Consider the following 14,467-nt stretch of genomic DNA (forward strand, 5'->3'; position numbering starts at 1 on the left):
TATATATATATATATATATAATACATTTACAAATGAGTAATTTAGGATATTTTTTTAAATATACTGTAAAATATACTGAAAATACAGAAAATGTTTTCAAGATGTAAGGAAAATGTTATTATTTTTGTCATCAAACTAAAAATCTTTTTGAAAATGTTTCACAAAACCAAGATGATTACAAAGAGCACATTTCTTGTCTAGAACTTAAAACATGCTGTAAACTAAATGTTTGACATTCTTAAAACAACATGAAGGTGACATGTTTGGATGAACTATTTTACATAAATAACATAATGGCAAAAACGGCACACACCTGTTGAGAAGATGATGAGCAATGGGTTTGTTAATAACCACACCACCCTCATCTTTGAGAATTTCCTCCAAGGCACGAAGACAGTTCACTACAACCACAGGGTCCGGGTCCCTCAGAAGAGCATATAGCTCATTCACTATAGTGCCATCTAAACGATACACATCCAGAGCATTTATTTACATGTATTCATTTGGCAGACACTTACACATATATTTAAAGAAACTATCTATTTAAAGGAAAAGTTCACCCAAAAACTAAAATCTGCTGAAAATTTTGCATCACTTGCTCAGCAATGGATGCTCTGCAGTGAATGGGTGCCGTCAGAATGAGAGTCCAAACAGCTGATAAAAACATCACAATAATCCACAGCACTCCAGTCCATCACTGTGAAGCAAAAAGCTGAGTGATTGTATGAAATAAATTATAAAAATTAAATAAATTTTTAATTTCATAACATTGCGTCTGGCTGAAATATGAGTCCTCAATCCATAATATTGCTTTTTTCAGCGAAAAAGTCACCTCGTCTGAATCAGGACAGAAATATGCACAGATCAAACACTTTACAAGCGGAAGCAGTTCAAAACACAAAGGCTTGGATCGCTCACTGGAGGAAGCGTTATTATGGATCATGGACTGGTATTTTGGCCAGAAGTGACATAAAAATGAAAAAGAAAAAATTAATGATGGATTTGTGTTTTACAAACACACAGCTTTTCTCTACACAAGACTGATGGACCGGAGTGGTGTGGATTACTGTGATGTTTTTATCAGCTGTTCGGACTCTCATTCTGACGGCACCCATTCACTGCAGAGCATCCATTGCTGAACAAATGATGTAATGATACATTTCTCCAAATCTATTCCCATGAAGAAACAATCTCATCTACATCTTGGATGGCCTGAGGGTGAGGACATTTTCAGCTAAGTTTTATTTTTGGGTGAACAGAACTGTAATTCAGACATTCTACATTCATCACATAAAAACATTAACCAGACCCTTACAGAAAAGCTGTTCAAATCCCCTGAGGCTACACACCCTGCACATTTAGGAAATACAGGAAATGCTACTGTACTGTACTGCTGTTTAGAAGCATCATGATAAACATTTCCTGATTTTCCCCTGCTTTTGATAAAAAAGTGGCTGTTTTCAACAAAAATGCAATCCAACATGTTGTCTACAAGTATGTGATGTGTTCTGTTGAAAATATGTTCTTTGTAGTTAAGAATTCTTGACATGCTGTTGGTCGTCACAGACGCTGAACCACAAACATTCCTTTAAAGGGAACAGTCTGACCTAAAATCATAAATCTCTCTGCTTATGCCTATTTATGCACATATATCAAAATAAGCAAGTGATATTTATCACATTATCCTTAGCAAGTGCAATAATTCAGATAAACAGAATACTTGGCTCTACCGATGTCTGTGTTGGGCTGCAGACTGTGCATTTTGGCGCAACCAAGCACAGCGACTCTCCTTACGTAACTGGCCTTGTCCCGCAGACCAGCAACAATGGGCTGCTCTATGTACTCTGTCATTCCCGGCATCCTGAAAAACAAGCAAATAAAAGAAGAAAATAACTAGGTTGCAAGGTGACTGCTAGGGTGTTGTTAGGTTGTTGTTGTTGTGTTGTTCTGAATGGTCTCTAGGTTGTTGCTAAGCGATTCTTAAGATGTCCTGGGTGCTTGCTAGTTTATTACAGTGTTCTGAACGGTTGGTAGGGTGTTGCTAAGGTGTCTTGGTTGATTGCTAGGGTGTTGCTAAGATATTGTTGTGAAGTTCTGGGTGGTTGCTAGGTTGTTGTTTGTTAGGGTGCTAGAAGCCAAATTGTTGCAGTGTTGTGGAACGTTGCTGGGACATATCTTGGCTGTTGTTGTGGTGTTCTGGATGGTTGCTAGGTGATTACTAGGGTGTCTTGGATGGTTTTTATATGGTTGATAAGGTGTTGCTACGCTGTTGTTTTTGTGTCCTGAATGCTTGCTAGGGTGTCTTGTGTGCTTGCTCCATATTTTTAGGAGTATCCTGGGTAGTTACTAGGGCGTTCCTTGTTAGAGAGTAGCAAGGTCAACTGTTGCAGTGTTTGTTGCTGAGGCACTGTTTGAATGTTGTCGCTGTGTTCTGGGTGGTTGTTAAGTGACTGCTAAAGTGACCTGGGAGGTTTCTAGGGTGTTGCAAGGCTGATTGTTAGGGCATTGTTAATGACTCCTAGTGTGTCTTGGATGGTTGCTAGAGCATTGCTTTTTAGGGTGTTGCTGGGCTGATGTTGGCTAGAGTGAAGTGAAGTGCCCTTGGTAATTGTTCCTGTGTGGTTGCTAGGATAATTGATAGGGTGTTGCTAAGATGTTGTTACAGTGTTCTAAGGTGTCCTGGGTAGTTGCTAGGGTGTTGCTTGTTAGAGTGTAGCAAGGCAAACTGTTAGTGTTTGTTGCTGAAGTATTGTTTGAATGATGTCACTGAGTTCTGTGTGGTTGTTAGAGGGTTGCTAGGGAGTATTGGATGGTTGCTAGGGCATTGCTCGTTAAGGTGTTGCGGCTGTTGTGGAATTCTGAATGGTTGCAAGGGTGTTGCTAAGTGATTGCAAAAGTGTCCTGGAAGGCTGCTAGGGTGTTTCTTGTAAGCATGTTGCAAGGCTGACTGTTGTGGTGTTCTGGATGGTTGTTAGGGGGTTGTTACGTGACTGCTAGGTTGTCTTGGATGGTTGCTAGGCTGTTGTTATGTTCTGAATGCTTGCTAGGGTTGCTGAGTGATTGCTAGGGTGTCTTGTATGGTTGTTAGGGTGTTGCTTGTTATGGTGTTGCAAGGCTGACTGTTGCAGTGCTCGTTGCTGATGCATTGTTTGAATATTGTCACTATATTCTGGGTGGTTGTTAGGGTGTCTTGGATGGTTGCTAGGGCGCTGCTTGTTAAGTTGTTGCTATGCCATTGTTGTAGAATTTTGAATGGTTGCAAGGGTGTTGCTAAGATGTTGTTGCAGTATTCTGGGAGGTTGGTAAGTTACTACTAAGTGATCACTAAGGTATCCTGGGTAGTTGCTAGGGCGTTGCTTGTTTGTTGCTGTGGCACTGTTTGAATGTTGTTGCCATGTTCTGGGTGTTTTTTAGGGCATTGTTAATGACTCCTAGTGTGTCTTGTATGGTTGCAAGATCATTGCTTGTTAGGGTGTTGCTAGGCTGCTGTTGTGTCCTGAATGCTTGTTAGGGTGTCTTGTGTGGTTGCTAGGATGTTGCTTGTTAGGGTGTTGCTAAGATGTTGTTGTGGTGTTTGGTATGGTATTGCTAAGTAATAACTAAGGTGCCGTGAAAAATGCACATCTATGATATTCTGGGTCTAGACAGACAAAAAGAACATACAAACCTGAAGTTGCACATGTTCCTCAGGGCCAACCCTCGCACCATGGGATTGGGATCAGCGCAGTCCTTACGGAGCGTGTTGATGGCCAGCAGCGCCAGGTCAGGCTTGTCACTGGCATAGGTGCACATGTACAGATAAACCAGCTTCTTCTGAGCAATGTCGACTGTAGCACTGGCTTTCACCATGTCCATAAATAAAGCTGAGACATCCAGACCCTGTGTCATGTACCTTCAAATAAACAACATTTCACAAGTTCTGTCTAATTAGCTACAGTGGAATTATCTAATTATGATTATTATTATAATCTAATTATGGTGGATATCAAGATGTGCAGTATAATAAATAATGAATTAAATGTTGTTCTGTTTCTCATAGAATCTGCTGTTGTTGCAGCTTCATAAGGCTTGAAAAATATGCGTTACAGACTACTTTATGATAATTTTTAATTCAGGGATTCCCACACATTTTTAACCAACAAATTTCCACGACTTTTCCATGAACCAGTCACATGTGACTACTGGATAATAATTACTGAATAAGAAATATTTTTGATTTTATTTGCTAATAAGTCATTCAAACTGATTTGTTTGTTTAACGCCATTCCAGTTTCTGTGGCTATTTTCATGGTTTCAAACAGAACAATTTGCTAACATTACTATGTCTTGCAAACAATTTAAATTCTACACACCACTGTACACAAGCAATATCTAACTGCCACATTATTTACACTTTTTTAACATTTTATTAATTTCAATAATGATTCAGGCATGGACATACTATTTTAACAGTGGATATTAATAGTGGATATGATATTAACAGGTTTTCCATGATTGTTTGGTGCTTTTTTGGTGGTTGACAACTCCAGTCCCCATTCACTTTCATTGTATGGAATGTAGCAATTTGAACATTCTGCTAAATATCTAGGTTTCTGTTGCACGGGATAATATCAGGGATAGTATCTTTTTCATTTTTGGGTAAGCAATTTGTTTGTCCTTTTGAAAACTGTCTCCTTCATTAAAAACAAGGTGATCACTTCACGGACCTGATGACTTTGGTGATGTAGTTTTTGTACCGGAGACGGTCTGCTTGCACATTTGGATTGGACAGAGCTCGCTTGAGCTCTTTTACCATCTCCTCCGAGCCAAAATAAGGCATTGTGGGGGTTCCTCAGGTGCCTGCCACAAAAGCAGAGGAACACAGTCTGAATAAACTCAACTTAAACTCTATTTCCTCCTTCCTTGTGAACATGCATCTATTGTGATGTAATGTAATTATTCTCCAGTGATGTCTTCTGGTTTGTGCCTAATCATAATAACAGTCTGAGTCAGTCTGACAGCACAATAACACACAAATTAAATCATCTCCACCAAAACAATTAATAATCAATCAATCCTAATTAATGTCAGCCTGACAGTACAGTAACAGACCAACATATATATAAAGACCGGAATATGATTTTATACACTGCCATTGCACTTGTTGTTTCAGCTTTTATGGAGCGCGCATCTATTAAGCAATAGATTTATCATCTCCATTTCTAAAAGTACAAATACGCTTTTTGCACACACAAAGGGCGAGTAAGACATACGTATGTAACATACCTCCTGTATCACTTTAAAAACAGTAAATCAACATACAATCATCTAAAAATAACAGTGAGAACTGAATATTAGAATCCATCGGAGCGTATTTATGTCAATCAGGAAGCGTGAAGCCGGAAATCAAAATCAGCTATTTACTTCCTCTCAAACATGTTCTAAAATTTCAAATTAAAAGCCTTTTGATTTTTTTGAGGGAAAAAACATACTGATACAACATACATAAACAAATATTTTATTTACCCTAAATATTATATATTTACCATAAATATTTCAATAAGTATAGACAATCTAAACTTTGCTATAAGCTATAAACTCTCTTTTTCCATTTTAAAATGTTGTTTAAATAACGTACGTAACGTTGTACTCAACAGCCCCTTTCTACACTTCTACACTTACTTTTTTCTTGATAAATAGTTAACCTTGAGAGAGGATGTAAAAGAGCTGAATTCAGGGGCTGAATTAAAATGAGAACTATATATTTTTTAGCTTATTTTAATGCTTGTTTTGAAGTTGGAAATTAGAAGTTTGCTCTATTTTCTGTAAATTCACTCATATTTATTCATATTATTATTATCCATAGCACTGTAAATATGTGTAATCTGTATGTATTTTATATATATTCTGACTTAAAAAGTCTTCATATGTTTTCATATTTTTATTTTTTCATTTTTATTTGTTTATATGTGTGCACTGGAAGTTTCATTGCCAAGTAAAAGTCCTTGTGTGTGCAATCACACTTGGCAAATACGAGGTCTTTTATTTTGGCATGCGGTCGGTGCGGTCATTCTGATTAGCAGTCGCTAGGCGGCGCTGGACAGCAGCTGCAGCGAGTCGTGAGCGGCGCGTGTGTGTGTGTGTGAGAGAGAGTGTGTCAGCGAAAGATTTCTGAAGATGCTGGAGAGGTAGCTAGTCTGACGGGATGGCCGGAATCATCAAAAAGCAGATCCTGAAGCACCTGTCCAGGTAAGATGCGCGCGGAGCGTCGTGTTTTGATTAGTGTCAGTAGTGTTAGTGTTCGCCTCAGATGACTGACTGACTGACTGTTATCACGGGACTCACACACTCACACCGCTGATAAACAACACTCACACACACCCGCTCAGTGGAGCAGAACCTGTGCCTGATATATCTGGCATTAATATAAATGCATATTTATTGTCAGTTAGCTGACAGGCTAATGGACTGCAGCATCACTGCTGGAATAACACAAGTCACCTGCACACAAAAACACCAACACTGGGCCTGTGACAGAGCAGTGTCACGCTAAACTTGCCTTTTCTCTTTAGGTAAACTCGGGAAACTCATACTTAGCATGACAGTTAATATACAAGTACTTTAACCAGAAATAAAAAGTAGTATTCAACAGCGATATTAGCTTGTTTTTGTCTTTGATTTGTGCTTATTTACTCAGTGCGTGGTTATGGGCTGCTAAATGAAAGGTTGCAGGTTTGAATCCCGCAAGGCTGATCAATGAAATCACCTCTGTGCCCTTGATTAAAAAAACACATCTGGTGATTTTGTCCAGATGTTGGACGTCCTGGAGTTTTATTCATCAAGCACTCCTGCCAATCAAATTCTGGTCATTTCTCTGGTTTTAGGGACAGGTTTTTGACAGAAGTGTTAACTATCTAAAGATGTAGGGCCAGAAATATGTCATATTTAGGTCAGTGTTATTTTAGTATCTTTGGTAAGCAATTATAGTTTTTATTCATATTTTGAATAGGTTTGTATTATTTTTTTTTTTACATATTTCCCTTCTAATTTTAATTCTAAAATTTGAGTTAATGTTTTTAGTTTTGTAGTTGTTTATTTTTATAGTAATTTATTATTTTTTATAGATTTTATTAGATTTTTTTTACATTTTAAATATGTAAATATTTTTTTATTTCAGTTTTGGTTACTTTAGTACTGCAAGTTAAACTAAATGAAAATGTGAAGTTTTCGTTAAGTTAGATTTAAGATTACATTTTATTTTTCAAGTTTCTATGTTTATTTTTAATGTTTATTTTTATTTTTTTTAGATTAAGTTACATTTCATTTTATTTCAGGTAACTGTTTTTTAATGGTTTTAGTTTTAACAATAATAGCCATCATTTGGGTGAACTTTACCTGTAATATGTGTGTTGTAAGATGCTATACAGTAAAGACATGAGGTTTGGCTGGACTGAAAGCCCTTTGCCCTGATCCAGTTTTAGAGGAAAGGTTGTCCTGAAACAGATTTGGGCCAGGCTGATTGATTCGGTGACTACATATTACGGTAAGTCCTCATATTGGCCATAAAAAAAGTGAAGATTGTGGGTCAGGCCATCGTCTCCCTTTATCCTTGTCACTTTAAAACTTGGTTGTCTATGGGCTGTGGCATTTCTGTGGCAACACTTCAACACCCATGATGCACCGATCCATAGTCCATAGTTAGTTTTCACAAAAACCCTGGAGCTGTCAAAAGACTTTGTCCATTTACATATAGACAGATCTGGTTAAAAATCCACAAATGTATCCTTTAAGTCACTTAACCTCAGGTTACCCCAGTGCTTTTGTCCCTGTAATAAATTAACTTTTAGTCACTTTGAATAAAAATCTGCTATAATACTGGAACAGAGATATAAAAATAACACCGTAGACAGAGAGAGATTCTTCAGAAGGCTGAAGTCGTTGTACTCCAGTGTTTAGGCTCTGATTACCCAGCAGGCTCTCTGTGGGTGTAAAAACACATGCTAGTTCCTGCTGTTCTGAGTCACGGCTGAAGCTCTGCCAGCTCTCCCTTGTTCAGATCAGCCTCTCCTCCCTTCACTGAGTCAGATAGCCGTCATATTGTCATGCTTGTTCACACACACACACACACTCTCCCGGACCTTCTCCTTAGTAACGTTTACTAAGGCAAACCTCACTATTACTAAGTGGTCATACTGAGGTCAATACTGATTTTAGCAGACCTCCTCTCTAAATATCAAACTTTGACGTGCAGTTTATCATTTTTGTGCTACAGACATAAATGCCACTTTAAATGAGGTAGAGACATGCTGTTTCTTTTTCAATCATAAGTGATTAGACTTATAATTTTTGCCTGGGAGACAATAAACAAGATATAAAAATCCATTAGATTTCCATTGGAGGAGTCATATGTAGCTCTTGTATTAGGTTGCAGGTAAATTTGGCCCATTAGATTTTTGAATGGTTAGAAATACTGTTTAATCTATGGTGTTTATTATTTTTTTGTGACTTTCTCATTTAGGCTCATGAACATGCTTGTGAACACTGAAATCTTGTGGAATATGCATACACAATTTAAAACGAGATAATTTGACCGGCATATTTCATGGTTAATGGTCAATTTGGCCCTGACCATAATGATGACAGACACCCAGATTTTGAAACTAATATGAGGACTAGAGACCAGAATATCATATCAGAATAGCTTTAGCGATGTGTTGGTGACTTTTTTTTCATATGATGCGATTTCAAGTTTTCCTTTCTCTTTCTCTTGTTACAAGCTGTTCGTGAATAGATAAGATCCCTAACGTTGCAAAGACTAACGTCTCAAACCCAAAGAGATATTCTTTATAAAAGTTAAGACTCGTCCACGCCCTCCTAAAACGGCTCGTTCTAACACGCCCCCACATGTCTACGTCACTGTGTGGGAAGATTTGCATAACGCCGCCCAAATGTTCACGCAAAGAAAGACACAACATAATGTTCTTTTTTAGCAACGTCATATGACCCCTTTAACAGTAGTCAGTGTGTGAGTGGCACTGAACAGCCAACACTGCTGAAGTAGATTAAGCTGCTTCTTCATCTGCTAATTGATACGGATACTGGACAATCCTGCTGGAGTAACTTGGGGTTAAGTGCTTTATTCATATGATAGCTCGTGGCTCACTCCATCTGGGGATTGAACTAGCAACCTTCTGCTTCTCAGGCTGTAGAGACACCACAGGCTCAAAAGTGAAGTTTTGTGCCCTTTAATCCATGTCGGTCAGCACTGAGGCCTTGAAATGCAGTTACACATGCATTCCTCCCCAAAAACAGAATAAAAATATTAATGACTCTTCTTGCACTCTCCCTAGAATGAGAACATCCTTCCCCCAGTACCACGTGCAACTCACTGAAAAATGGTGGTTTGTGATTGTGTCATAAACTAAAGGCTATTGGCTATTAAAAAAGACAAGCAATGTGTCCAGCCTAGGAACTAAAAGAAGGAAAATTGAGATGATTTCCTGAGGTTTTTAACTGTTACACCCCAAGGCTTTGATGTTGCACTCTTGCAGAAACTGTCCTTTTATAAGAATGGGTTGTTTTGTCAAGTTTTTTGGGAAGGAAGCAGAGCCGATCCTCACTAAACGCAAAATATGCTAGCTGCGTAGGGCGCCCGAAACACCAGGGGGGGCCCCCTTGCTCTCAAAGATGATTTAATTTTAGTTTCGTTTTTGAATTTGGCCAGCGGTTATGAAAACATGAATGATCATTTCTTTAAATGAGGTGCGCTGTTGCCCTTTCTACATAAAAATCAGTCAAATCATGTAATGTGAATGTCGTACAGTCTTGCTCCGGACTAAAAAAAACGAGTTGAAAGCGTACCGACAAATGCGTTTCATTCATTCGTTCATAACCACTCAGAGGAACTACAGGAGCATAAGAGAAGGGGACTAAATAATGCTGGTGTGAGAAGATATGACCAGATAGACGTGATCCAGCCCTCTTACCCATTCATGTGTGCTGTTAGTGTGTGTATTATTATACTCCGAAGTAGGACTGGGTGGCATATGAAATATTCAAGATGATTTTGCTGGCAATATAAAATGAAACATTATGAATAACGTGATGTTTTTTAAGCACTTTTATTGGCTGTTAAATTTCATTGGACTGTGTTCCCCAACTCTTTTCCTGGAGGCACACGAGCAGTACAGATTTTGGATGTTTATTTCTGGTCTTGAAGTCTCTACTAATGAATTGTTGAGTTGATCAGGTGTGTTTGATTGGGAAGAGTTTGTAGTTTTTGAGTACCTCCAGGAACAGGGTTGAAAAACTAAGTGTGTCATTAGAGTAGTAGGGATTAGTTCCCTATCGATACTTCACTCGTACTACGTCGCTAGACGCTTATGGGAAAAACTCCTTTTTCTCCGAGGACTGAAGACTTATTCAATCACGCAGTGTAACTGCACGGCCATTGGTTCGTGCTTCCCTTCGCGCCCTCCCGTTTTCTTCCTCCAAAGGAATCTGTGAGGAAAAAACAGCGGGGCAAAGGGACTAAGCGCTCGGCCACGAGCGAGCTCACGCCGGCCCAGATCCCGCGCACCTCGCCCCCGCCAAGCAGAGAGGATTCTCACGTTCTCTTTGAACACGCAGACCAGCGTGCCTCGGTTGATGCGAGCGACATGGTCTCGTTTGGTCCCGTAGACAACGAGCTATTAGATGACAGCATGTCTCTAATAACATCAGACGCGGAGGAGATGTCGGGCTCTATTGCTGACCCCGCCCCTTCATCGTCTGCCGAGCCCAGTGACTCTAAGCCAGGGATGGATGCCGAACTTTTCCGCATTCTCTCTAAGGCAGTTGAGGAACTGGGATTGGAGTGGTCTATGCCGGAGGAGCCCACTCGTAGCCGTCTAGACGAATGGTTCCTGCCTGGGCGCCGCCAGGCCCCTCGTCAGCGAGCCTCTCCATTTTTCCCGGAGGTCCATGATGAGCTTACGAAGTCGTGGCGTGCTCCTTACTCGGCCCGCCTTCGCTCTAACTCTTCTTCTGCTCTCTCCTCAGTGGACGGCACTGAAGAAAAGGGTTACGAGAGGATGCCTTCTCTCTACGAGGCAGTGGCTGCGCACCTTTGCCCGCCCACTGCCACTGGATGGAAAGCGAAGGTCGCTCACCCCTCCAAACCTTGCAGGACGACTTCTGCCCTCGCTGGACGAGCGTATTCCTCCGCCGGGCAGGCCGCCTCAGCTCTACACTCCATGGCTGTGCTCCAGGTCTTTCAGGCCAAACTCCTCCAGGCCATGGATGAGTCAGGACCTGACCAATCTAGTGGTGCTGGAGCACCACTTATGGCTAAACCTCACCGAGATTATGGAGGCTGACAAGGTTCCCTTCCTCGACACCTCGGTCTCTCCCACGGGGCTGTTTGGACCTGCCGTCGAGGGATTTGCAAAGCGATTCACCGCAGCTCAGAAGTCGTCCCAGGCCATGCAACACTTTTTACCAAAACGTTCCAGCTCTGCAATGGCCACCAGTCACCCCAAGCCTGCTCCAGCACAGCAGCCAGCTAAAGCTGCGCCGTCGTCCACTCAGTCTGCTCAAAAGCCTGAGTCCCGACAGTGCTCCCGGTCGGCCAGACGCTATCCCTTTCCAAATCGCCAAAGCCCCTGGCCCAAGCTGAACTTGGACCCTGTGCCCCCGGCGTTGTCCTGATCCGCTGGAAGGAAGAGGAAGGGGCAAAGTCTAGCAAGCGCCGGACCACCCCCGAAACGCCCTCTGTCGTGCCCTCAAGCACTCCGTTCCGTTCTGGGTGCCAGTGGCAGTATGTTTGTTACAGAAATTGTTGTGAATCACAGGCCTGTTCTAAAAGCGCCCTCACACATATCCGCTGTGATAGCGAGAAAAATAAAAAACAAACATTTTCAAAAAGAGAGCAAATTTTCTCTTCCAGTTATCAAGAGTTGAGTCCCCGCATGGCGACTCGCCACCCAAATTAATCCAACCCCTTGTCACACGGGCCGAGGCCTGGTGGGCCATCCCCGGAGTGTCTCATTGGGTTCTGGGGATTATAGAACGAGGTTATTCACTTCAATACGCTCGAAAGGCTGACAAGGTTCCCTTCCTCGACACCTCGGTCTCTCCCACGGGGCTGTTTGGACCTGCCGTCGAGGGATTTGCAAAGCGATTCACCGCAGCTCAGAAGTCGTCCCAGGCCATGCAACACTTTTTACCAAAACGTTCCAGCTCTGCAACGGCCACCAGTCACCCCAAGCCTGCTCCAGCACAGCAGCCAGCTAAAGTCCCCGCACCGCGACTCACCAACCGAATTAATCCAACCCCTTGTCACATGGGCCGAGGCCTGGCGGGCCATCCCCGGAGTCGTTCTGGGTGCCAGTGGCAGTATGTTTGTTACAGAAATTGTTGTGAATCACAGGCCTGTTCTAAAAGCGCCCTCACAAATATCCACTGTGATGGCAAGAAAAATAAAAAACAAACATTTTCAAAAAGAAAGCAAATTTCCTCTTCCAGTTATCAAGAGTTGAGTCCCCGCATGGCGACTCGCCACCCAAATTAATCCAACCCCTTGTCACACGGGCCAAGGCAATTCAATATGCTTGAAGACCCCCGCGGTTCAACGGTGTGGTTTCCACCTCAGTGCACAGCAGGAACGCTCACGTTCTGCGAGCCGAGGTAAAGAATTTGCTGGCAAAAGGAGCCGTAGAAACAGTTCCACCAGCTCAGAGCGAGTCAGGCTTCTACAGCCGTTACTTCCTCATCCCCAAAAAGGATGGCGGCCTGCGGCCCATCCTCGATCTCAGACGCCTGAACCGTGCCCTCATGAAACGGCCTTCGAGGGAGTGGCTTATCAATACACGGTCCTGCCCTTCGGGCTGTCTCTGGCTCCCCGCACTTTTACGAAGTGCATGGACGTGGCCCTCTCTTCTCTGAGACCGATGGGAATCCGTATCCTGAATTACCTCAACGACTGGTTCGTTTTAGCGCAGTCAAAGGCCGAGCTAATAGCCCACAGGTGCCTCCTCCTCAGCCACTTAGAGCGACTGGGACTCAGGATCAATTTTGCCAAGAGCTCTCTGTCCCCCAGCCAGGGAACTTCGTTCCTGGGGGCCGTTTTTGACTCAGTCCACATGAGGACGATAGTCACGCCAGACCATGCACTGGCCATACAGTAGCTCGCGGCTTCCTTCAGAGTTGGAGCCTCCTACCCTCTCAAATGGTTTCAAAAGATGCAGGGCCTCATGGCCTCTGCATCACCGGTACTTCAGTTGGGCCTGCTCAGAATGAGACCCCTTCGGCAAGAAAAATAAAAAACAAACATTTTCAAAAAGAAAGCAAATTTCCTCTTCCAGTTATCAAGAGTTGAGTCCCCGCACGGCGACTCGCCACCCAAATTAATCCAACCCCTTGTCACACGGGCCGAGGCCTGGTGGGCCAGGAACTTCGTTCCTGGGGGCAGTTTTTGACTCAGTCCACATGAGGACGATAGTCACGCCAGACCATGCACTGGCCATACAGTAGCTCGCGGCTTCCTTCAGAGTTGGAGCCTCCTACCCTCTCAAATGGTTTCAAAAGATGCAGGGCCTCATGGCCTCTGCATCACCGGTACTTCAGTTGGGCCTGCTCAGAATGAGACCCCTTCAGTATTGGTTGAAACCTCTAATTCCGCCCCATGCGTGGCATCATGGACGCATCCGCATCAAGGTGGACCAGGCCTGCGTGACGGCCCTGGCCCCCTGGAAGGACCTACAGTGGTTCAAGCAGGGCGTGACTATGGGATTGGTTTACAGAAGGAAAGTTGTCTCGACAGACGCATCCAACACAGGTTGGGGAGCTCTGTGCGACGGCAGGCCGACCTTCGGCTCCTGGACGAACGCGGAAGGCCAGCTACACATCAACTGCCTCGAATTGACGGCAGTATGTCGAGCTCTTCAGGCCTTCTTGCCAGTCCTGAAGGGACACCACGTGCTAGTCCGATCAGACAGCATGACGGTGGTGTCATATATAAATCGCCAAGACGGGCTCACCTCAAAACGCCTTATCGAGATGGTAAAACGCCTCTTGGAATGGGCACATCTCAACCTGCGTTCATTAAGGGGAGCTCATGTACCCGGCGTACTGAACCAAGGAGCAGACATGCTATCTCGGAGCAACGTCTCATCAGAGGAGTGGATGCTCCACCCACAGACGGTTCAGAAAAACTGGGAGATCTTTGGCAAGGCAGAGGTCAACCTCTTCGCCTCAAAAGACAACTCTCACTGCCAAACTTATTTTTCAAAGAACGAAAACACGTTGGCCCACGAATGGCCCAGAGCTGTGGGCAGAACAGAACAACAGCCCGAGCTGTGGGCACTGCACCTATGGGCTCTCAACGGGAATCAGTAGATCTCCCAGAGAGCGTCCTGAATACGATCTCACAGGCTCGAGCCCCGTCTACGAGATGCCTTTATGCCCTTAAGTGGTTGGTCTTTTCCGCCTGGTGCACAACCCGTCGTGA

General features: G+C 43.1%; 2 protein-coding genes across 3 annotated transcripts in view; one reads left to right on the top strand and one right to left on the bottom strand.

Annotated features, from left to right (window-relative positions):
• The window catches only part of LOC107709236 (AP-4 complex subunit beta-1), an 11,785-nt gene extending 6,410 nt beyond the window's left edge, over positions 1-5,375 (bottom strand). Inside the window, 5 exon segments of the mRNA XM_074560065.1 lie at positions 314-461; positions 1,731-1,861; positions 3,668-3,892; positions 4,707-4,839; positions 5,266-5,375. Coding sequence (XP_074416166.1) covers positions 314-461; positions 1,731-1,861; positions 3,668-3,892; positions 4,707-4,819 — 617 coding nt within the window. The 5' untranslated portion in view covers positions 4,820-4,839; positions 5,266-5,375.
• A 762-nt stretch (positions 5,376-6,137) lies between these two features.
• Positions 6,138-14,467, top strand: part of bltp3a (bridge-like lipid transfer protein family member 3A) — a 38,287-nt gene continuing 29,957 nt past the window's right edge. For both annotated transcript variants that reach the window (XM_016513674.1, XM_016513675.1), the window contains exon 1: positions 6,138-6,228. In XM_016513674.1, the coding sequence (XP_016369160.1) occupies positions 6,185-6,228 (44 nt within the window). In that variant the 5' untranslated portion in view covers positions 6,138-6,184. The remainder of the gene's footprint in view (positions 6,229-14,467) is intronic.

The sequence above is a fragment of the Sinocyclocheilus rhinocerous genome, unplaced genomic scaffold (genome assembly GCF_001515625.1).
Source record: "Sinocyclocheilus rhinocerous isolate Xijiao unplaced genomic scaffold, SAMN03320098_v1.1 scaffold776, whole genome shotgun sequence".
Classification (NCBI taxonomy): Eukaryota; Metazoa; Chordata; class Actinopteri; order Cypriniformes; family Cyprinidae; genus Sinocyclocheilus; species Sinocyclocheilus rhinocerous.